General features: G+C 40.1%; 2 protein-coding genes across 2 annotated transcripts; both read left to right on the top strand.

Annotated features, from left to right (window-relative positions):
* The first annotated feature begins 2,786 nt into the window (after positions 1-2,786).
* LOC113051617 (uncharacterized) lies at positions 2,787-8,847 on the top strand. The gene is made up of 2 exons (XM_026215511.1): positions 2,787-2,869; positions 4,024-8,847. The coding sequence occupies exon 2, from the start codon at positions 4,771-4,773 to the stop codon at positions 8,839-8,841; it is 4,071 nt and encodes a 1,356-aa protein (XP_026071296.1). The 5' UTR covers positions 2,787-2,869; positions 4,024-4,770; the 3' UTR covers positions 8,842-8,847.
* On the top strand, positions 8,847-11,379 carry LOC113051618 (uncharacterized). Its single transcript, XM_026215512.1, has one exon. The coding sequence runs from the start codon at positions 9,628-9,630 to the stop codon at positions 10,597-10,599; it is 972 nt and encodes a 323-aa protein (XP_026071297.1). The 5' UTR covers positions 8,847-9,627; the 3' UTR covers positions 10,600-11,379.
* Positions 11,380-25,290: the final 13,911 nt, after the last annotated feature.

Genomic DNA, 25,290 nt, shown 5'->3' with positions numbered 1-25,290 from the left:
AAGGTAGATTACCAGAAGATGCAATGATAGTTACTAAGAGAAATTTTGTGCTCTTTATGGTGGATGTAATTAATTGTACAGCGCAAACAGAAAGGAGAACAGAAAAGCTACAAATAATAGTAAAAGCGGCAGAGAGATTTCTAGATATAAAGGGATTGAAATGTGAAGACATAATGAAAAACCTTACAGAATCTCAGTCAAGTCAGGAATTAGGGGTAGGCTAGTATGTTAGCTCTATTACAATGGAATGCTAGAAGCCTGTATGCTAATGGACAAGAATTTAAAGGGTATATAAACCAAATGAAAGATAAACCAGATGTGATATGTATTCAAGAATCATGGTTGAATCCTAGATTAGAATTTGTCTTGAAAGGATACATAAGTGTGAGAAGAGATCGGGTAGAAGGAAAAGGAGGAGGATGTGTCAGTTTTGTAAAAGAGGGAATACCATATAGAGTTTTGGAGAAAGGGGAAACGATGGAATATATAGTAGTAGAAATATGGGTTGGAAATAAGAATTATGTTATAATAAACTTTTATAATCCGTGTAAAAAAATAACACAAGAAAATATGGGAGCAATAAAAGGATTAAGAGAAAAAAAGAGTAATATGGTGCGGGGATTTTAATGCCCATAATACTTTATGGGGAGGTTTATTGACCGATACAAATGGTATGGTCATTGAAGAGGTAATGGAAAAGGAGAATTTAGTTTGTATAAATGATGGAACAAAAACTCGTATGGATGTAAATTTAGGGAGGGAATCAGCAATTGATCTAACTATTGTTTCTAATGAATTAGGGGGAATAATAAATTGGGAGGTATTAAATTGTACAGTGGGTAGTGATCATTTTCCAATATTAAGTACAATTGTAAATAATGAAATAAGGAAGATAAAGAAAGTAAATACAGGAAAGTGGAAATATGAGAAGGCAGATTGGGAAAAATTTGAAAGAATATGTGAGGAAGGATTGAAAATGATCAAGATGAAAGAAAGAATAATAATTGAAAGAATATATACAGAAATAATATCAGTGATACAGAATGCTGCAAGAGAATGTATTCCGAAAAACAAAGGAAAAAGGGAGGGGAAAATAGTCCCATGGTGGAATGAGGAGTGTGCAATAACAGTTAAGAGGAAAAGGAAAGCATTTAAAATTCTAAGGAAAACTCACAATTGGGAAAACATGATAATATATAAAAAGGCACAAGCAGAAACTAGAAGAACAATTAGGGAAGTGAAGAAAGAATATTGGAGAGCATATTGTGACGAAATTGGGAAAAATACTCCAATAGGGGAAGTATGGAGTATGATTAAAAAGATGAGTGGCATTAGAAGAGAATATGAGTATCCTGTGTTAAGTAGTGGAGAAGAAATAGCAATAAGTGATGAGGAGAAAGCAGAAATGTTTAGAAAAGAATTTTCAAAAATAAATAGTTCGAATAATTTGATGAAGGAATGTAAGGAAATGAGGGAGAAGTTATTAAAAGAACATCCATTTATTTTAGGGAAAAAAAGAGTAACAAATAATATTCTAGATGTGCCTTTTTCATATTCAGAATTGAAGAGGGCATTAAAAAATACAAAAGCGTCAACTCCAGGACAGGATGGAATTAGTTATGTAATGTTAAAAAAGTTAAGTGAATAATCTCTTAAAGTCATTCTAGAGTTTTACAACAGGGTATGGGAAGAAGGGACGTTACCTAAGAATTGGAAAGAAGCTGTAATAATTCCTATTAGAAAACCAGGTAAAGATCCAAGTATTCCACTAAACTACAGACCAATAGCGTTGACAGCACAGTAATGGAAAAAATGATTACAGAACGTTTAATGTATCATATGGAGAAGAATAATTTTTTTTCCCCATATCAAAATGGTTTTAGACAGAGAAAAAGTACAATGGACTCAATTATTAATTTGGATTCAGATATAAGGAAAGCTTTGATAAATAAAGAAACTCTAGTAGCAGTTTTCTTTGACGTAGAAAAAGCATATGATATGCTATGGAAGGAAGGTTTATTGATCAAATTAGATCAAATTGGAATAGACGGAAAATTATATAATTGGATTAAAGAGTTTTTAATGGAAAGAAATATTAAAGTAAAGATTGGGGAATATATATCAAGGAAAGGAATAATTGAGAATGGAACTCCGCAGGGTAGTGTCATAAGCCCTTTGTTATTTATTATTATGATAAATGATGTATTTGCAACAATAGATAAGAATATAAATAAATCACTGTTCGCGGATGATGGATCGCTGTGGTTTAGAGGTAGGAATGTAAAATACATTGTTAATAAAATGCAAGCAGTGTTAAAAAGTGTTGAGAAATGGTCTTATAAATGGGGTCTTATAAAATTTAAATTTTCAGTGGAGAAAACTAAATATATATTTTTTACAAATAAAAGGTCAAGTATTGATTTAAAGATGAAGTTATATAATAAAGAAATAGAACAAGTTAAAGATATAAGATTTTTAGGTATGTGGTTTGATGCCAAAGCTACATGGAGTGTACATATAAACAAGATGGAGGAAAAGTGTAAGAAGATATTAAACGTGATGAGGTGTATTTCAGGACGAGAATGGGGGGCTGACAGAGTGGCATTAAAAACAATTTATTCAACAATGATAAGAGCAATATTAGATTATGGTTGTATTGCATACGGAACAGCAGCTAAGTCACAGTTAGGAAAGTTAGAGCGAATTCAATCTCAAGCGTTGAGAATATGTTGTGGAGCTTACCCTTCCTCTCCTGTTTCAGCATTACAGGTGGAGATGGGGGAGATGCCAATTCACTTAAGAAGGAAGCAATTGACACTGGCATACTGGGTTAATCTAAAAGGGCAGAAGGATAGTCATCCAACAAAAGGTATACTTGAAACATGTTGGGAACATGGGAAAGGGAAAGTTAACAATTTTGGTTGGATCATTAAGGATTTAGTTCAGGATATGAAATTAAATGAGTACAGTGTTATTCCAGCATTAATATTACCAACAATACCATTATGGATATTACCTCAACCCAAGGTAGATTTATTATTATTGGAATCAAGGCAAGACAAAAATGGGAGGCAGTTGGAGGCAGAGATGACAAAAGAGTATATTGGGAGTAAGTATGAACAATATGTACATGTTTTCACAGATGCATCTAAGGATCCATAAAAGGAACGGGTGGGGGTAGCGTACATCATACCCAGATTGAAAGTGGCGAGAGGGGAAAGAATATCAGATCATGTATCTGTGTTTACAGGAGAGTTACTAGCAATTATGGTAGCAATTAATAAAATAAATGAAATGGGTTTAAGTAAAACGTTAATATGCTCAGATTCAAGTTCGGCCTTGATGTGCCTGGAAGCTCAGAAATCAGATACTAGACAAGATATTGTTTTGGAAATCCTACAGATATTGTTCATGATGCAACAGGAAAATAAGATGGTTCAGTTTTTATGGGTTCCGGCACATTCTGGAGTAGCAGGAAATGAAGCAGCAGACAAGTTAGCAAAACAGGCTATGGCAAAAGAAACTATAGATATGGAAATTAAATATAGCAAATTAGAAATCAAATCAATAATTAAAAGGGAGATAAATAATAATTGGCAAATGCACTGGGACAATGAGGAAAAGGGTAGACATTTACATTCAATACAACCAATGGTAGGTAGAGGAAGGAAGACAAGTGGAAAAAGGAAGAAAGACTGTATTATTTCTAGATTAAGATTGGGACACACAGGACTTAATTCAACAATGCAAATAATAGGGAAACATCATACAGGTTTGTGTGATTGGTGTGGAATACGAGAAACAGTGGAGCATGTTCTAATTAGGTGTAATAAATATTCAGAGGAAAGAAGTAAGCTAAGAGGAGAACTGCAGATGAAAGGTAATCAGCAATTAACATTAAGGATAATTTTAAATTCAGTAGAAGGGGGTAGGTTAATAATAAAGTTTTTAAGAAGAACCAATTTGATCCATAGAATATAGAAGGGTTATAAATGTATACATTTTTTTTTTTTTTTGTTACAGCATCCCTCTCTGGAATGAGATGGACTTTGTCGTAGATGGAGGAGCTGAACACGCAGCAACATTGAAAGCATGAGTCCTGATTGTTCTGGTAGTGGTGATCTAGTTGTTCTGACTATTTATGTAGTAATTTAATTTAGGTTTTATTTAATTGGTTAAGATGCATCATGTGACTTAGGTTAGAGGTCGTGGTGGCCATCTTAGTTTTCACTTCTCCACAGCAGTGATGCAGCAGCAGATGTCTCTCTGATAAAAGATATATTCTTCTGTTATTTCATGCCAAAGAGGCCATCGTCTGTAAGTGTTTATTTAATATCATCCATGTTAATAAAAAAGAGTATTTCATAAGGATTTAAGAAAACATTTGCTGTACATTTTCAAAGAAGACTATTGTTATCTTTCTTACTATTTACTTTTATTCATACTTAATACTTAATGTACGTTTTCTGTTTGTATTGTAGTTTCACAAAAAATGTACGTTGTGGGAAAGAAGATTTCTAAGTAAAACACCGAAAAAGAACCTTTTTTGGTTTCGACTTTTTCTTCAACCCTCATCCTGTTTAACTATCTGTTGAGGTGCAACATACTTGCATCAGGGACAGAATAGTGAAAAGACGGAGCTTCAATGCAATAGAAAGACGGAATCTCTTCATTCAAGCTACAGAGTCTGCTCTCAAGTGAATGATCGCCTCATATTTCATTTCTTCATCAAGTCTTGAACTTTGAGGTACTATCTATGCGATTTATGTCATGGAGGGTGACAGGAAATCTGAGACTGAGAAGATGCTGAAAACTAGTTCTGTTGTTACACGTTCAACAGCATCATCAAAAAGGTCTAGTAGGACATCGGCTAGCATGGCTGCTGCCAAAGCACGAGCTAGAGCTGAGGCAGAGCGTACACGTGCATATTATGTCAAGAAAGAAACTGAAATGAAAGTAGAAAAAGTTCGCATGGAAGGCAGTCTTACAGCACTAGAACATGAAAAGGAGGCTGCTGCCGCTATGGCCGAGGCAAGAATATTAGAGGAGGCTGTAGAGAGCATGGAGGAAGGCAGTTATCGTTCACATAGCCCGATTGCTCCTGCTGCAGACCCTGTGCAGCGCACGAGTGATTATGTGGAGCAGCACACAAATAACTCCATTGTTGTTCCTCCTGAGGAAATAAGTTTAGCCACTCCACCTGTTGATTTCATGAACCTTTATGGAAGTGAAAACAAGCAGTTAAAGGAAAGCTCTCATAGGAGTGTGCCACCTGATTTTGTTGAACAAGTCAACGATTCAGTCTCAAAGCCTTACGCTAACAAGATTGAAAAGCCTCAGTCTGCCACGTACAGTCCAGTTAATTACTGGCCCCTTGCACAGACTTTCAATTCCGGCGTTCCTATGCAGTCATCTTCCCACGGAGAAGTTGAAATGAGTGATTTAGCAAGATTTCTTGCCCGTCGTGAGATCATTAGTTCCGGGCTCACAATATTCGACGATCACCCAGAAAACTACTGGGCTTGGAAATCCTCTTTCTTAAATGCCACCAGTGGGCTCAAACTCTCTTCCAGTGAGCAGTTGGATTTACTGATTAAGTGGTTAGGCAGTCGGTCATCAGAATATGTGAGACGCATCAGGTCAGTGAATATAAGGTATCCTGATGCAGGGCTTAAAATGGCATGGGATCGTCTAGAAGAGATGTATGGATCCCCGGAAGTGGTTGAGAAAGCACTTTTTGACAAAATTGAGAAATTTCCAAAAATCAATAAACAAGATCCTCTGAAATTACAAGAGCTCGGAGATCTGCTACGTGAGGTTCAGTCTGCTAAAGCTGAAGGGTACTTGACAGGACTTTCTTATCTGGACACCTCCAGAGGAGTCAATCCGATCGTGGAGAAGCTGCCTTATCACCTGCAAGAAAAATGGATTTATCAGGGTTCTGAGTACAAAAGGAAGTACAACGTTACCTTCCCTCCATTCTCCTTTCTTACTGACTTTGTCTGTCAGGAAGCACGTACTCGAAACGATCCAAGCTTTAGCTATAGTGCAGTCTGTACAACCCAGATCAAAGCAGAACCGTTGGTTAAAAGACAATTGCAAAGAAGGATGGCCGTGTCTACACACAAGACGGGTGTAACATCGTCAACCGGATTTCTTCCCACAAGAAGTTCCGAAAATGAACCTATTGATGTTGAAAAGCAGTGTCCTATACATAAAAACAAACCTCATCCTCTGAGACGTTGCCGTGGGTTTAGAGCGAAGACTCTAGAAGAAAGGCAAACACTGCTTAGAGAAAATGGTGTGTGCTATAGGTGTTGTGCTTCGACGGTTCACTTGGCAAAGAACTGCAAGGCAGTAATCAAATGTAACGAATGTGAAAGCGACCGACATATGTCTGCACTTCATCCTGGTCCTCCACCGTGGGCCAACAAAGACCCTTCATCAGATCATGGCGGGGAGGAGGATAAAAGCCCTTCTCCTACTGTAACTTCACAATGCACAGAGATTTGTGGAGACAGTCCTATACCTAAATCATGCTCTAAGATATGCTTGATAGGAGTATATCATGAGGATCATCCAGAAATTATGGTCAAGATGTACGCAGTGCTCGATGAGCAAAGTAATAGATCTCTAGCTAGACCTGAGTTTTTTGATCTATTCAAAGTAAAAGGAACAGAGCATCCATACTCTCTTCGAACTTGTGCTGGGTTAACAGAAACTTCAGGAAGAAGAGCCACTGGGTTTCAAGCTGTATCTATGGATGGAAAGACACATGTGTCACTTCCAACACTCATCGAGTGTAATTATATGCCTGACGACCATTCTGAGATCCCATCTCCCACCATTGCACGCCAGTTCCCTCACTTGATATCTATTGCTCACGAAATACCAGAGATAGATCCATGTGCTAAGATACTGCTTCTCTTAGGGAGAGACATCATCCAAGTCCACAAAGTGAGGAAACAGCTCAACGGTTTGAATAATTCACCGTACGCCCAAAAACTCGACTTTGGCTGGGTGATAGTGGGAAATGTCTGCTTGGGGTCAGCACATAAACCTAGCACAGTTGACGTGTTCCGCACAAACATACTTCTCAATGGACGCCCAAGCATATGTGAGCCATGTCCTAATCAGATACAGGTGAAAGAGAAGCTAAGCAGTAAAAATCATCCCATCTCTTTACATGGCTGTCGCTTTTACCCATCCACCTGCCCTGAGTACTTGCTGGGTAACACTATTTTCGAACGGACTCAAGACGATGAAAAGATAGCCCCTTCCATTGAAGATCGTTCATTCTTGAAACTGATGGACAAGGAAATGTTCATTGACAGCTCTAACAGCTGGGTGGCACCTCTTCCGTTCCGTATTCCACGCCAACAGCTACCCAACAATAGGGACCTGAGTAGGAAACGTCTCTTGTCACTTCAACAGACACTAAGGAAGAAGCCTCAAATGCAGGAACATTTCATCACATTCATGCAAAGGATTTTCGATGCAGGTCATGCAGAATTAGCTCCACCTGTGATGAAAAATGAGGAAGTGTGGTACCTGCCTATATTTGGTGTCTATCACCCTCCCAAGCCAGGACAGATCAGAGTTGTTTTTGACTCTAGTGCTCAGTACAAAGGCCTTTCTTTGAATCAAGTGCTTCTCTCAGGACCTGACCTGAATAACTCCTTGCTAGGTGTTTTGCTGCGTTTCCGTAAAGAAGCAGTTGCATTTACTGCTGACATTGAACAGATGTTCCATAGCTTTGTGGTGAGAGAAGATCACCGCAACTTTCTCCGCTTCTTGTGGTTTGAGGACAATGACCTCTCGAAAGATGTCACAGAGTATAGGATGAAGGTCCATGTCTTTGGGAATAGTCCCTCTCCCGCGGTAGCAATCTATGGACTTCATCGTGCAGCTCAACATGGAGAACTTGAGTTTGGGAAAGATGCAAGAGCCTTTGTGGAGCGTAATTTTTATGTGGATGATGGCCTGAAATCAGTGCCCACAGCTGTGGAAGCAGTTGGTCTGTTGAAAAGAACTCAGGAGATGCTAGCAAGTTCCAACCTGAGGCTTCATAAAATAGCATCTAACAGTCCTGATGTAATGAATGCCTTTCCTGTGGAGGACCATGTGAAATATCTCAAGGACCTCGATCTGGAAAAAGATACTCTACCTATTCAGAGGAGCCTTGGTCTGAGCTGGAATCTTAAAACAGACACTTTCACTTTTCGTGTTGATGCAGAAGAGAAGCCTTTTACACGTAGAGGTGTCTTAGCAACTGTCAACAGCGTTTTTGACCCTCTTGGATTGGCAGCACCTGTTACAATACAAGGAAAGTTCCTTCTTCGTGACCTGACAGCAGACACCAAAGACTGGGATGCCCCTCTACCAACAGTCAGGGAAGCTGAATGGGAGGCTTGGAAAAACTCTTTGCAAGATCTAGCTCAATTTGAAATACCCAGAGTGTACTCAAAGGTTTCGCTATCTTCAGCTAAAAGGAAAGAAATTCACGTTTTCTCAGATGCTTCCACAAAGGCAATTGCAGCAGTAGCTTACCTGAGAGTGATGAATGACAATGGATCATGTACAGTAGGGTTTGTGATAGGCAAGGCTAAGCTTGCTCCACTGTCTGCTCACACTGTACCTCGATTAGAGCTTGGAGCAGCAGTCCTGGCAGTAGAAGTGGCAGAACTCATTCAAGGTGAGATGGATATTACTCCAGATGCTGTAGAATTCTATTCCGACAGTAAAGTAGTGTTGGGGTATATTCATAACCAAACCAGACGGTTTTACGTATACGTGAGTAATAGAGTCCAGCGGATTAGGAAATCTACAAGGCCAGAATAGTGGCATTACATTTCCACAAGTCAAAACCCTGCTGATCACGCAACCCGTTCAGTGCCTGCCTCAGACTTGAAAGATTCTACATGGCTTTCTGGGCCTGCATTTCTTTCTCATCCTGATTCACAGTGTCTTGAAGACAATCCATCATACGAACTAATTGGCCCTGATTCAGATGTGGAAGTACACTCTAACCGTACAGATCTGACACTCCATGATTTTCCTGTTAAACTTGGCTCACATCGCTTTGAGCGCTTTTCGACCTGGAAATGTCTCTTACAAGCTATATCCAATTTAATTCACATCATTCATTCATTCAGACTCGAAACGGAGTTAGCAAGTACCTGTAAAAAATGGCATCTTTGTGACAAAGCACTCCCAGAGGAACTTTCACAGGCAAAAGTTGTAATATTACAATGTATCCAACAGGAGAGCTACCGTGTTGAGTTTGCTCGTCTTTCTGAAGGAAAGGAAATCCAAAAAAACAGTGGACTGAGAACTCTGAACCCCTTCATTGACCGAGATGGGCTTCTGAGAGTAGGTGGCAGACTCAAGCATGCTCCTATAGAACAAGGAGAAAAGCATCCTGTTATCATTCCTGGGAAAAGCCACATAGCCCTTCTCATCACTAGACACTTTCATGAACGGGTCAAACACCAAGGTCGCCTTTTTACAGAAGGTGCAATCAGAAATGCAGGATTCTGGATCGTCGGGGCGAGAAAACGCATTCATAGTGTGATCCATAAATGCATCATCTGTCAGAAACTCAGAGGAAGAATTGTTGAACAGAAAATGGCAGATCTTCCTCCTGATCGACTAGCTACTGATCCACCTTTCACTTATGTCGGCCTTGACGTCTTTGGGCCCTGGATGGTCGCCTCTCGCCGTACTCGAGGTGGCTTGGCAAACAGCAAAAGATGGGTACTCATTTTTACCTGTTTGAGTATTCGTGCAGTGCACTTTGAGCTGATTGATTCTCTTGATGCATCTACCTTTATCAACGCCCTCCGGCGCTTCTTTGCCATAAGGGGTCCAGCAAAACAAATCAGATCAGACTGTGGCACAAATTTCAAGGGTGCTTGTAAGGAGCTGGGAATGCTTGCAGAGGAGCTTAGTTTTAGGAGCTACTTGAATGAGGAAGGATGTCGTTGGATCTTTAATCCCCCTCATGCATCCCATATGGGAGGAGCTTGGGAGCGACTTATCGGAGTTGCACGTCGCATATTAGACTCCATGCTACTTCAAAACAGTCACTCTCATCTCACTCATGAAATGCTGGCTACATTCTTGGCAGAAGTTTCTGCAATTATGAACTCAAGACCTCTCGCACCAATCTCAAGTGACCCAAATTCACCCGCCCTGTTGACTCCAGCCACTCTTTTGACTCAGAAAGTTGGTGTCTTGTCTCCTCCTCCAGGGGACTTTGAAAAGGATTTTTGCCGCCAGAAATGGAAGCAAGTTCAACAACTTGCCAGCACCTTCTGGGAAAGGTGGCGACGTGAGTACCTAGTCAATCTTCAAAGTCGCCGCAAATGGCACACGAACCAGCCTAACATCAGAGAAGGAGATATTGTACTTATGAAGGAGGCTCAAGTTAAGAGAAATGACTGGCCGATGGCTCTAGTCACTAAGGTCTTCCCAGGCGAAGATGAAAAGGTCAGGAAAATTGAAATCAAGGTCACCAAGGATGGGAAGTGTAAAACTTATCTGAGACCTGTATCCCAAGTGATTCTTCTTCTGTCATCAGAAGAACAGAATGAATAATGTTCTACAGAACTGTTGCATTGTTAGTAGTGGTATTTCTAAAATACCAGACGGGGAGTGTTCTGACTATTTATGTAGTAATTTAATTTTGGTTTTATTTAATTGGTTAAGATGCATCATGTGACTTAGGTTAGAGGTCGTGGTGGCCATCTTAGTTTTCACTTCTCCACAGCAGTGATGCAGCAGCAGATGTCTCTCTGATAAAAGATATATTCTTCTGTTATTTCATGCCAAAGAGGCCATCGTCTGTAAGTGTTTATTTAATATCATCCATGTTAATAAAAAAGAGTATTTCATAAGGATTTAAGAAAACATTTGCTGTACATTTTCAAAGAAGACTATTGTTATCTTTCTTACTATTTACTTTTATTCATACTTAATACTTAATGTACGTTTTCTGTTTGTATTGTAGTTTCACAAAAAATGTACGTTGTGGGAAAGAAGATTTCTAAGTAAAACACCGAAAAAGAACCTTTTTTGGTTTCGACTTTTTCTTCAACCCTCATCCTGTTTAACTATCTGTTGAGGTGCAACATACTTGCATCAGGGACAGAATACTAGTCTAGTGTATTTTATCTCTTATCTATTACCCACAGTAGATGGCGGTAATGCTCTTTTTAAGAATGCGAACCGCCAAATAAGCACAAAGAAGAAGAAGAAGAAGAAGAAGTCGTCATTCAGACAAACAAACTTCACTGAGAAGACACTCCAAGTTCACTTGTAGGTTCAGTCCAAAGACGCCAATGGTCAGTGAAATGTTTTATTTACTTTCATGGTGTTTGGAATGCTGTATAACATGTTGAAACTATGTTTAATTGCTGTGTAGATTGGTTAAGTAACACATTGCAGCATTGACTTGTTGAATGGGTTCTTTATTCCATGTAAAGGCTTAAATGACTAATTCATCATAGAATACATAAAATGTTTAATTAAACATGTAAACAATTAAAATTCATTATAAATGTTAATTGAAATGGTAACACGTTTTCTCTCTTTTTAAATGTTTACAACCTAATTTAATGAACAGACCAATCAACTGACAAAGCCAAAAAAAAAATTGATTGAGCTGGAAATTTGAGTCGTCCATGTGTCCTTTGGAACTTGAACAAGAGTAGGACTTGACACTAACTATGCTAGACTCAGTTTCGTGTGCCATCTTCCAAATACGAAACAGGATGGTTTCAAAACTGCAAACAACATGCCAGTCAAACACCAACACCTGTTCCAGGAATGTGATAACATCACAAAAACATGTGTCTGTGTACTGGAAGAAAGAAAAAGGGCACTCGAAGCTATGAGGTCTAGACAAGGACTTAAATGATCAAACTTACACATTCACCAAAACTGGCGCACTAAACAACAGGCTGTGGTCACTCCCAACCCACTTTCAAGGTTAAAGTGATTAAACACAGCTTAAGAACTTTACTAGCTAAACTGCCCACCTCAAAGCCGCTTACGCTGGCTCCGCTGTTTACAAAAACCAACATAGCAGACATGTGGGCTTCTGACACCTCCATAAAGACTTTGCTTAACCACCTCTCAAACCCCTCCATCCACCCTTGCATGCTGTCTACACTCACAGACAACCAATGCCTCAGACCAGTGCATGATACAAAGAACAATGCTGTGTGCACAGAACAGCATTGTGGGATGTGCACCGTCTGACATGACAATACCAGGGCTTGTAATGCCACGGAGCAAAAGGGGGAAAATGCCAATATATTCCCATGATGCATCATGTGCTGCACAATGCAGCACCAGAGCCACTGAAGCTAGCGTCATGCCAGCAGCAAGATGTGGCAAAACATGGGCCAAGGCGAGTTAACCCAGTCGCTGCCCACGAAGCAAAGAGACTGGCCTGTCCAACCAAAGACAACCCTCGCTTGTTTCTTCCTCCCCTTTCTCTCTCTCTCTCTCTCTCTCTCTCCCTGTTGTCTGTACCAGGATGCTGCTGTGGTTTGTCATGCTGTGCTGTCAGCCAACCAGAGGACAGCTGCCACCGAGAGAATCACTGAGACTCCTGATCACCGACGACAGATTACACTACTCCAGCACCGTAACCCAATACGGCTGGACAGGTGTCCGATGGAGAGAGGACACAACCACCGCTCCAAACAGTTCCCAGGAGCTTTGCTCATAGCCGCCGCTGCCGCCAGAACTCTGTTTAACATTGGTATGTCCAGTGTCAATGCAGCAAACCATGCCGTGAACTCCATGAAACCGCTGTTTACTGTCTCCCTGTATGACTTTGCCCAGACTCAGCTGTTTACAGCATTAACGACAGACATGCTGTGGGAAGTTAGCTCCTTCAATGACAGCCTAACCACGGGTAAAACCCCACTGTACATGATACCCTTAAGCCTCGTGCTAACTGTGCTGGCTTATGCCATCACCACGCCAGCTGACCTGCTACAAATACACCTGGCCTACTCTCTGGATAGTGCCATTCTACTGCATGTCAATCCCAAACAGAGGGAAGTGGATGTGCTCCTTGTCAACCTGCTTGACCAGAGCATGTAGATTCAAGTACTGAAAGGTGCCGTGCCACCCGACACATTGACATCGCTCCCGACGACACAGCCCTCCAAGCACTGTCGACAGCCCGCTCTGAACCCGTCATCTGCGTTCTGAGCCTGGACCGCTGCCGACATTGCACTGTCCATCTCCCCTGTCATCGGTCACACCCTGACCCTTGGCGTGGCCTTCATCCTATACAGGAGACTCAACGAGATGCGAACCTCTACAGCCAAACTCACGACAGCCGTGGCTGGAGGTCTCCAATGGAATCACCGGAAAGGGGGTGCCAAGTCAAAGACCACAACAAACCTAATCAAGCTGAATCCTCATCTCCAGGAACCACCTGCCATCATGATCCACCTGCTACACGACCATCATGATTCACCTGTCATCTGCCCATTGTGATGATTGCCGTCCAATGATGTCCACACAGGGACTTCATCCGACGGAAAGGGGGAATGTAACACTAATGAGCGGATGGTATTTCAGCCATCTGTTCCAAATTAATGAATCCTGACTCTCTAACACATTCTGCACTCAAAGACCAGATTGTGAGTAAACAAGGACCTACGTTTTACAACATCTTCCAACATAATTCATCATTTGGGCACCGCGATGTCAGCAACCTCCTATGGGGAGAGAGATCCGAGAGAGTCCAGAGATACCCGCATGAGCCTCAAAGGAGAAACGAAACACCTGCACACATTCCACAACACACAAACACACACCAACACACTATCATTTCTGGCTCACACATGAACCCTTTTGAGAAAACTACCTCTAAAATGTATTAAATGTATCTCTTTCTGTGCTTAGTTGTCTTCCCATGTCAAATTGGAGTATCTGCAATTTTATCGTGTGTTAATCAAACTTTAAATGTGTGTAATTCTGCATATGAAAGAAACTTTGTTTCCTCTACATTTACCTGTCATTTTTGGTATCTGTGTAATCATCATGCTTTGACGGACACACTTATTCATAGGAAATTACAGTAAAATGTATTAATCTGGAATTACCAACTTGCTAGAATATAACTGCTGAATTCTGATAAGCTATAACTGGGTGTTTCCCCAGAGACAAAGAAACTTTTTTCCTCGCTTCAGATCGCGGACGAGGTGTAAACCAGTCAATCAATAAGATAACTTGCCAAGGAAGTTCTCTTGCCTTCGGCCCTTCTTCCCTTCTTTAGCTTTTTGTCCGAACACTGCGTCTGAGAGAACAGCCTGTTCTCATGGCTCCTTAGGGAGCTTTCATCTCCTCTTTTCTTTTCTTTTCTTTTCTGTACTAAGTTTATTCTCATATTCGCCTCTCCCCATGAGGGAGATGAACTCTGAACCATTTCTTTTGTAATCATTTTGTTCGGTGAACCTTTGAAACTTTGCGCGAGTCCCGGAAGACACGAGAGAACACGCCCAGCTCCAAAAGAACGACACACGCACACTCGTCTTGCGAGCCACAAAGAGACCACATGCAAGCATTATTTTCTAGAGAGATTTAAATGCTGATTAAAGTTTGTCTATTAGCTTTTCAAGGTGATCTGATTCATTGTTGTCTTTCAAAGGTTACTGTCTGTGATTTTGCCATACTGATTGATTACTGTGATCGCGCCTATTCTCTCTCTCTCACACATCTGTATCCGTTATGTCTTGTACGCATATTTACTCTGTGTGAATCATAGTTTGATGAATTATTAGTTCAATTATTAAAATCCAGTATACATTCATGATTGCTTCTGTCTAAAATGATCATATCACGAGTCAATGAAATGTTTGATCTTAGCTACAAAGCTTATGTTACTTTTCAGTAACCTAAATTTTATAAGGACAGGAGAATAGTTTCATGGCCAGAAACAATTTTTCCTGAAATTATAAGAAGTGATCAATCAATCAATCACCTTTATTTATATAGTGCTTTAAACAAAATACATTGCGCCAAAGCACTGAACAACATTCATTTGGAAAACAGTGTCTCAATAATGCAAAATGATAGTTAAAGGCAGTTCATCATTGAATTAATTGATGTCATCTCTGTTCAGTTGAAATAGTGTCTGTTTTAATTTGCAATCAAGTCAACGATATCGCTGTAGATGAAGTGACCCCAACTAAGCAAGCCAGAGGCGACAGCGGCAAGGAACCGAAACTCCATCGGTGACAGAATGGAGAAAAAAACCTTGGGAGAAACCAGGCTCAGTTGGGGGGCCAGTTCTCCTCTGACCAGACGAAACCAGTAGTTCAATTCCAGGCTGCAGCAAAGTCAGATTGTGCAGAAGAATCATCTGTTTCCTGTGGTCTTGTCCTGGTGCTCCTCTGAGACAAGGTCTTTACAGGGGATCTGTATCTGGGGCTCTAGTTGTCCTGGTCTCCGCTGTCTTTCAGGGCAGTAGAGGTCCTTTCTAGGTGCTGATCCACCATCTGGTCTGGATACGTACTGGATCCGGGTGACTGCAGTGACCCTCTGATCTGGACACAGACTGGATCTGGTGGCCACGGTGACCTCGGAACAAGAGAGAAACAGACAAATATTAGCGTAGATGCCATTCTTCTAATGATGTAGAAAGTACGGTGTTATGTGAAGTGTTCCGGTTCCAGTTTACCTAATTAATGCAGCCTAAAAATCCTTTAACGGATTTGGATATTAAAAGCATATTAGTATGTTATGTGTATGCCAGGTTAAAGAGATGGGTCTTTAATCTAGATTTAAACTGCAAGAGTGTGTCTGCCTCCCGAACAATATTAGGTAGGTTATTCCAGAGTTTAGGCGCCAAATAGGAAAAGGATCTGCCGCCCGCAGTTGATTTTGATATTCTAGGTATTATCAAATTGCCTGAGTTTTGAGAACGTAGCGGACGTAGAGGAGTATAATGTAAAAGGAGCTCATTCAAATACTGAGGTGCTAAACCATTCAGGGCTTTATAAGTAATAAGCAATATTTTAAAATCTATACGATGTTTGATAGGGAGCCAGTGCAGTGTGGACAGGACCGGGCTAATATGGTCATACTTCCTGGTTCTAGTAAGAACTCTTGCTGCTGCATTTTGGACTAGCTGTAGTTTGTTTACCAAGCGTGCAGAACAACCACCCAATAAAGCATTACAGTAGTCTAACCTTGAAGTCATAAATGCATGGATTAACATTTCTGCATTTGACATTGAGAGCATAGGCCGTAATTTAGATATATTTTTGAGATGGAAAAATGCAGTTTTACAAATGCTAGAAACGTGGCTTTCTAAGGAAAGATTGCGATCAAGTAGCACACCTAGGTTCCTAACTGATGACGAAAAATTGACAGAGCAACCATCAAGTCTTAGACAGTGTTCTAGGTTATTACAAGTAGAGTTTTTAGGCCCTATGATTAACACCTCTGTTTTTTCTGAATTTAGCAGTAAGAAATTACTCGTCATCCAACTTTTTATATCGACTATGCATTCCATTAGTTTTTCAAATTGGTGTGTTTCACCGGGCTGCGAGGAAATATAGAGCTGCGTATCATCAGCATAACAGTGAAAGCTAACACCATGTTTCCTGATGATATCTCCCAAGGGTAACATATAAAGCGTGAAGAGTAGCGGCCCTAGAACTGAGCCTTGAGGTACTCCATACTGCACTTGTGATCGATATGATACATCTTCATTCACTGCTACGAACTGATGGCGGTCATATAAGTACGATTTAAACCATGCTAATGCACTTCCACTGATGCCAACAAAGTGTTCAAGTCTATGCAAAAGAATGTTGTGGTCAATTGTGTCAAACGCAGCACTAAGATCCAATAAAACTAATAGAGAGATACACCCACGATCAGATGATAAGAGCAGATCATTTGTAACTCTAAGGAGAGCAGTTTCAGTACTATGATACGGTCTAAATCCTGACTGGAAATCCTCACATATACCATTTTTCTCTAAGAAGGAATATAATTGTGAGGATACCACCTTTTCTAGTATCTTGGACAGAAAAGGGAGATTCGAGATTGGTCTATAATTAACTAGTTCTCTGGGGTCAAGTTGTGGCTTTTTTATGAGAGGCTTAATAACAGCCAGTTTGAAGGTTTTGGGGACATGTCCTAATAACAATGAGGAATTAATAATAGTCAGAAGAGGACCTATGACTTCTGGAAGCACCTCTTTTAAGAGCTTAGATGGTATAGGGTCTAACATACATGTTGTAAGTTTAGATGATTTAACAAGTTTATACAATTCTTCCTCTCCTATAGTAGAGAATGAGTGGAACTGTTCCTCAGGGGGTCTATAGTGCACTGTCTGATGCGAAACTGTAGCTGACGGCTGAATGGTTGCAATTTTATCTCTAATAGTATCGATTTTAGAAGTAAAGTAGTTCATAAAGTCATTACTGCTGTGGTGTTGGGAAATGTCAACACTTGTTGAGGCTTTATTTTTCGTTAATTTAGCCACTGTATTGAATAAATACCTGGGGTTATGTTTGTTTTCTTCTAAAAGAGAAGAAAAGTAATCAGATCTAGCAGTTTTTAATGCTTTTCGGTAGGATATGCTACTTTCCCGCCAAGCAATACGAAATACCTCTAGTTTTGTTTTCCTCCAGCTGCGCTCCATTTTTCGGGCTGCTCTCTTTAGGGTGCGAGTATGCTCATTATACCATGGTGTCAAACTGTTTTCCTTAACCTTTCTTAAGCGTAAAGGAGCAACTGTATTTAAAGTGCTAGAAAAGAGAGAGTCCATAGTTTCTGTTACATCATCAAGTTGTTCTGAGGTTTTGGATATGCTAAGGAATTCGGATACATCAGGAAGATAACTTAAAAAGCTGTCTTTTGTGGTAGAAGTGATGGTTCTTCGATACTTGTAACAAGAAGTAGAATTTACAATTTTGGCTATATGAAGTTTACACAGAACTAAATAATGATCTGAGATATCATCACTTGGCTGAATAATTTCAACACTATCAACATCAATTCCATGTGACAGTATTAAATCTAGAGTATGATTTCGACAATGAGTAGGTCCTGAAACGTGTTGTCTAACACCAATAGAGTTCAGAATGTCTATAAATGCTGATCCCAATACATCTTTTTCATTATCGACATGGATATTAAAATCACCAACTATTAAGACTTTATCTGCAGCCAGAACTAACTCGGATGTAAAATCACCAAACTCTTTAATAAAGTCTGTATGGTGCCCTGGTGGCCTGTATACAGTAGCCAGTACAAACATAACAGGGGATTTATCATTAACATTGGTTTCTCTGGATAATGTTATATGAAGCACCATTACTTCAAACGAGTTATACTTGAAGCCTGCCCTCTGAGAAATCCTGAAAACGTTATTATAAATTGAAGCAACACCTCCCCCTTTGCCTTTTAGACGCGGCTCGTGTTTATAACAATAATCTTGGTGGGTGGACTCATTTAAAATAATGTAATCATCAGGTTTTAGCCAGGTTTCTGTCAAGCAGAGCACATCTATATTATGATCAGTTATCATATTATTTACAAAAAGTGTTTTCGTAGAAATGGATCTGATATTCAATAAGCCAATCTTTATCATTTGTTTATCCATATTGCATTTGTCTTTTATTTGTTGAACCTCAATTAAATTGTTAACCTTAACTTGGTTTGGACGTTTTTTGTATTTTCTAGTTCGTGGAACAGACACAGTCTCTATAGTGTGATATCTAGGTGAAAGAGTCTCTATGTGCTGAGAATTAACTGACCTCTGTGACGGGAGGCAGCTAGCAGACGGTCGGTTTAGCCAGTCTGTCTGCTTCCTGACCTGGGCCCCAGTTAGTCAAGTATAAACACTAAGACTATTTGCCATATTTCTAGACAGAAGAGTGGCGCCATCCCAGGAGGGATGAAGACCATCTCTTTTAAACAGGTCAGGTCTGCCCCAAAAGCTCGTCCAATTGTCTATATAACCTATGTTATTCTGTGGGCACCACTTAGACATCCAGCCATTGAGTGATGACAATCTGCTATGCATCTCGTCACCACGGTAAGCAGGGAGGGGACCAGAGCATATTACAGTGTCTGACATCATGCTTGCAAGTTCACACACCTCTTTAAAGTTATTTTTAGTGATCTCCGACTGGCGAAGTCGAACATCATTAGCGCCGGCATGAATAACAATCTTACTGTATTTACGTTTAGCATTAGCCAGCACTTTTAAATTTGCCAAGATGTCAGGCGCTCTGGCTCCCGGTAAACATTTGACTATGGTGGCTGGTGTCTCTATATTCACGTTCCGTACAATAGAATCGCCAATAACTAGAGCACTTTCATCAGGTTTCTCAGTGGGTGCATCACTGAGTGGGGAGAACCTGTTTAATGTTTTGATCGGAACAGAAGAGCAGTGTTTTGACCCACGACTACGCTGCCTCACCGTCACCCAGTTGCCCTGCTGCAGGGGCTCTGCTGGAACCGGACAATGTACAGGAATCCCTGAGCTAGACGCATCCAAAGCCATATCTAGAGCCCTAACATTCTTACTGTCCTCAATTAAAGTTTGGATGCGTGTCTCTAATTCTGAAATCTTCTCTGTCAGCCTAACTGTTTCCCTGCATTTATCACATGTGAATCCCTCATCAGCGACAGAGATAGATAAACTGTACATGTGGCAAGAGGTGCAAATAACAATTGTAGGAGAAGCCATTACTCACCGTGCTTGATGAAATATTCTTACTGCGGTTGTTTGATGAACTTGTGGAAAACTGCAGCGTGATAACTTTATTGAAAGATGATAAGTTAATCTTAAAGCCGTTTGCTGGACAAACCACTGTTCGATTTGCATTAATTCCCAGAGAAAAGATATCACAATAATTGATGTGAAGAATGGAATATTGACATACTAATGAGTAAATAACAGTGCCTTGTAATAACTTATTGATATATGCAATTGACCTATTTTTCATCTTCAATTATTTTAATATAACGGTCATATGAGATATATATTAATCATATTCCTGATTAATTATTAAAATTCCCTATATATCATTTGAGTTAACTTTAATGTACTACCAAGTGTGGCTACAGCCTGAAAAAAGGGTTAGTATCAGTCCAAATTTCAGCTATTAGCCAGAAAATACAAGTGAGCTGAGATTTCATTACTGAGATAATCTATATGATGTGAAACTAGCTCACAGTTACATTGGAGTTTTTTGAATTGATGTTTATGTTGAAAAGTGTTTGTTACTGTTCCACATGTTTAACACTGCATTACTCACAAATGTTTTTCACTGTAGTAGGCCTGAAGGTTTAAATTTTATTTTATTTTATTTTATCTGTTTTCTTTTTATTATGTTATTTAAAAGCCCTTGCATTTAAGCTAACTGAGACTTGTTATAACACTTACATATCATTGCTCTTTTGGTGTTTTTGATTGCTTCCAATGTCCACATTTGTAAGTCACTTTGGATAAAAGCTAAATGACTACATGAAGGTAACTCTCAAACCATACCAAACAAAAATTAGCTTGATCCTTGATATATTTGGTAATTTTATATATATATATATATATATATATATATATACAGTATTGTTCAAAATAATAGCAGTACAATGTGACTAACCAGAATAATCAAGGTTTTTAGTATATTTTTTATTGCTACATGGCAAACAAGTTACCAGTAGGTTCAGTAGATTGTCAGAAAACAAACAAGACCCAGCATTCATGATATGCACGCTCTTAAGGCTGTGCAATTGGGCAATTAGTTGAAAGGGGTGTGTTCAAAAAAATAGCAGTGTCTACCTTTGACTGTACAAACTCAAAACTATTTTGTACAAACATTTTTTTTTTCTGGGATTTAGCAATCCTGTGAATCACTAAACTAATATTTAGTTGTATGACCACAGTTTTTTAAAACTGCTTGACATCTGTGTGGCATGGAGTCAACCAACTTGTGGCACCTCTCAGCTGTTATTCCACTCCATGATTCTTTAACAACATTCCACAATTCATTCACATTTCTTGGTTTTGCTTCAGAAACAGCATTTTTGATATCACCCCACAAGTTCTCAATTGGATTAAGGTCTGGAGATTGGGCTGGCCACTCCATAACATTAATTTTGTTGGTTTGGAACCAAGACTTTGCCCGTTTACTAGTGTGTTTTGGGTCATTGTCTTGTTGAAACAACCATTTCAAGGGCATGTCCTCTTCAGCATAGGGCAACAAGACCTCTTCAAGTATTTTAACATATGCAAACTGATCCATGATCCCTGGTATGCGATAAATAGGCCCAACACCATAGTAGGAGAAACATGCCCATATCATGATGCTTGCACCTCCATGCTTCACTGTCTTCACTGTGTACTGTGGCTTGAATTCAGAGTTTGGGGGTCGTCTCACAAATTGCCTGTGGCCCTTGGACCCAAAAAGAACAATTTTACTCTCATCAGTCCACAAAATGTTCCTCCATTTCTCTTTAGGCCAGTTGATGTGTTCTTTGGCAAATTGTAACCTCTTCTGCACATGCCTTTTTTTAACAGAGGGACTTTGCGGGGGATTCTTGAAAATAGATTAGCTTCACACAGACGTCTTCTAACTGTCACAGTACTTACAGGTAACTCCAGACTGTCTTTGATCATCCTGGAGGTGATCATTGGCTGAGCCTTTGCCATTCTGGTTATTCTTCTATCCATTTTGATGGTTGTCTTCCGTTTTCTTCCACGTCACTCTGGTTTTGCTCTCCATTTTAAGGCATTGGAGATCATTTTAGCTGAACAGCCTATCATTTTTTGCACCTCTTTATAGGTTTTCCCCTCTCTAATCAACTTTTTAATCAAAGTACGCTGTTCTTCTGAACAATGTCTTGAACGACCCATTTTCCTCAGCTTTCAAATGCATGTTCAACAAGTGTTGGCTTCATCCTTAAATAGGGGCCACCTGATTCACACCTGTTTCTTCACAAAATTGATGACCTCAGTGATTGAATGCCACACTGCTATTTTTCTGAACACACCCCTTTCAACTAATTCAACTAATTGCCCAATTGCACAGCCTTAAGAGCGTGCATATCATGAATGCTGGGTCTCATTTGTTTTCTGAGAATCTACTGAACCTACTGGTAACTTGTTTGCCACGTAGCAATAAAAAAATATACGAAAAACCTTGATTATTCTGGTTAGTCACATTGTACTGCTATTATTTTGAACAATACTGTATATATATATATATATATATATATATATATATATATATATATATATATATATATATATATATATATATATATATATATATTAGTAGTGGTGGGCCGTTATCGGCGTTAAGTGCTGCGTTAACGCGAGACTCTTATTGGGCGATAAAATAAATATTGCCGTTAATCTATTCTCAAAGTTGCGTTGGGAGCTGGGTCTATACTAAACAAGCTATGATGACTTTCACCTTGATATTTTATATAAACGACTGGCTGAGGGCAGCCTAAAAAGATGCTCAGGAGAGTTGACGGGCCACTGCTGCGCATCGTCACGAAAGCTTATCTTTTTCACGTGTTGTTAAGCCTTACCGCTTGTCGATTTAAACATTAAAGCATCCAAACACAAGACACTGAAAAGCTGAACAGAGTAGCTGGTTACTCGTGCGCTGTGTTCGGTGCGGAGAGAGAGAGAGTCGTGTATTACGGACAGCGACACTGAACCGAGCTCTCTTCTGCGAAGTTCTCCTCGAAGTCCCTCCTGAATCTGAACGAACAAATACAAATAGCAGTTTGAACAAACAAAAAGATGTGAAAGAGCCCAATTCAGTACTCGCAGTGTTCTGGTGTTCAGGGCTCACGCAGAGAAAGGCGTCTCGAGACCCTAAAAATAAGCGTTTTGATCTAAACACTTGAACATCGAATTTGCTTATTTTTGCTCTAGTGCCAACAAATACATACAAAATATATAAAAATATCCACCTTGGATATTATGCTCGAAAAAAACTGTCAGTTATTTCTTAAGCGAAAGTAAACAGTTGAGGAATAAAATGGGATGTGTATTATATTGGATGCATTCATCTCTCTTAAAGTGAACACGCCTAATTTAGCTACTGGCTGTATTGTGTTATTCTTTGGTATTACTCAATACAAATGTGTTATTCTATGTTATTTACTTAACATGGTTTTATATTACTTATAATATTATGCATAACTATGACAGAAAGCAATATACTGATCAATATGCTGAGTTATTCCCAAATCCTGGTTGTCATGAAAAGGGTCAGGTGTATAAAAGCCCTCCCATAGGGCAGTACTAGTAGTGTTGAACAGGATTGGACATAGAAGACCTCCCACTGGGAGATCCTGGTAATATTCCACTAAGTTGTATCTGTGAACTAAACTGACCTCTGTAATGCACCTGTGAACTAAAATAACCCTGAGAACTTTGGGTGATTTCCAAATGCTGACAGTGGTAAACAGACTTGGAGGTGAGACACGTGACCATATCCAACCAATAGGGAGAGATTGTTTAATTGTTGATTTGGCCGAATTCCATCATTAAGCGATAAGGGGTGGCAAACTTGGCGGGCAATGCCAATTAAAAACCGGAACTACCAAATAAGGTATGGAGATAGAGGTATAAAATGAGACGCGGCGGCCGTCATCTCGGCTTTGTTGTTTTGAGCAATAAAGTCTATATGCTGACACCTGGAACCCCGTCTCCTTAGCCTTATTTATTTGACTGAAGAAATTCATCATCAGCCCTAAGACACGACATAATTGGCGACCACGAAGGGACTGGATTGAAGTCCGGTTTCCATGAGAGCCGTCGCAGGCAGAAGGCCTGACTCCCACGCAAACTACTTGAAAATTAAAGGCGCCTAAAAAAAAGGTAAGCAATTTTTGCTTAAATTGGACACAAGAATGTTTGCGTGGTAGATTAAGGTCATGCCTGTGGGGGTAATTTGGACAGGGCTTCACCAATAAACGAAACTTAAGTATTGAATTAGAACTAAATTTAATGAAAAGTTAATTAATTATAAAATAAGGGGTTCCAGGTGTCAGAAGCTGTGCTTGCGAAAAGTAGATAGTTAGAAAAAAAGTGGAGATGTCTAGGAACTATGGAGCTGCCCAAGTAGGTGGGGTGTGGCCCTGGTGGGTCTCCATGAAAAGCAGATAGAGAAAAAAAGTAGGGACGCCTAGGAACTAGGGAGCTGCCCAAGTAGGTGGGGATGTGGCCCTGGTGGGTCCCTGCTTAAAGTTGATAAAGAGATTTATATGCATATGAAGTATTGAGTGTTATTGCCCAAGAGGGGCAAGAAATCCCATTACAGGGACTTCCTAAGTGGGGGCGCCTAGCAAATAGGGAGCTGCCCAAGTAGGTGGGGTGTGGCCCTGGTGGGTCCCCGCATGGGAAGGGCAGCTTGTTCGGGTGTCTGCAGACTGGCATATGAAGTGTTAAGTGTTATTGCCCAAGAGGGGCAAGAAATCCCGTTACAGGGACTTCCTAAGTGGGGGCGCCTAGGAACTAGGGAGCTGCCCAAGTAGGTGGGGATGTGGCCCTGGTGGGTCCCCGCATGGGAAGGGCTGCTTGTTCGGGTGTCTGCAGACTGGAAAGAGTTAAAGTGTTAGTCTCTGTCTGTCCATTGTATGTTGAGAGAGAGATTTTTGTGTGCGCGCAGCATGCTGGATACTGTAAGCGCTGATTGCTTGGCTATACTAACCACATCAACTATACTGGGCTTTGCATGAAGCTATATGTGCTGATTTTATATGTTTTATGTGGCTGTTTATTTTTGTAATGGTATGAAAAACTAGTGTGAACAATTGTAAAATAATACAGGAGGAGGCAATAAGGTGGTGATTAGAAAATAAAGCGTGTATAAAGAGTTGAAAGAACATAGTAGATTTCAAAGAACTGGCTTTATCGGGAGTTTGGAGGTCATCCAAGTTACCGACGTTGTGATCTAAATTGTGAAACAATTATTGATAAAGTAACAAGTGACTGGTTTTTCGTTTCTAGAGTGAGAGAGAGAAAGAGAGACAGAAACCAAGGCTGGTGTGTGCATGACGGAGGGAGTGGAAGCAATGAGTAGGAGTGAAGGAGAAGCTGTGTGTGTGTGTGTGTGTGTGTGTGTCCATGCGAGAAACCTCTGTATGAGTGAAAGAGTGAAATTATCTCTGTGAGTGTCAGCAAAGAGTAAAAACTAAAAGGGCAGGGAAGAGGAGAACAGAGCAACTGTGAGTGTGTGGTGTGATAGAGAGAGAGAGAGCATGTATGTGTGT

The sequence above is a fragment of the Carassius auratus genome, chromosome 32 (genome assembly GCF_003368295.1).
Source record: "Carassius auratus strain Wakin chromosome 32, ASM336829v1, whole genome shotgun sequence".
In the NCBI taxonomy this organism is placed as follows: domain Eukaryota; kingdom Metazoa; phylum Chordata; class Actinopteri; order Cypriniformes; family Cyprinidae; genus Carassius; species Carassius auratus.
The sequence above is the reverse complement of the archived record's forward strand: the minus strand, read 5'-3'. Positions and strand labels throughout refer to the sequence as shown.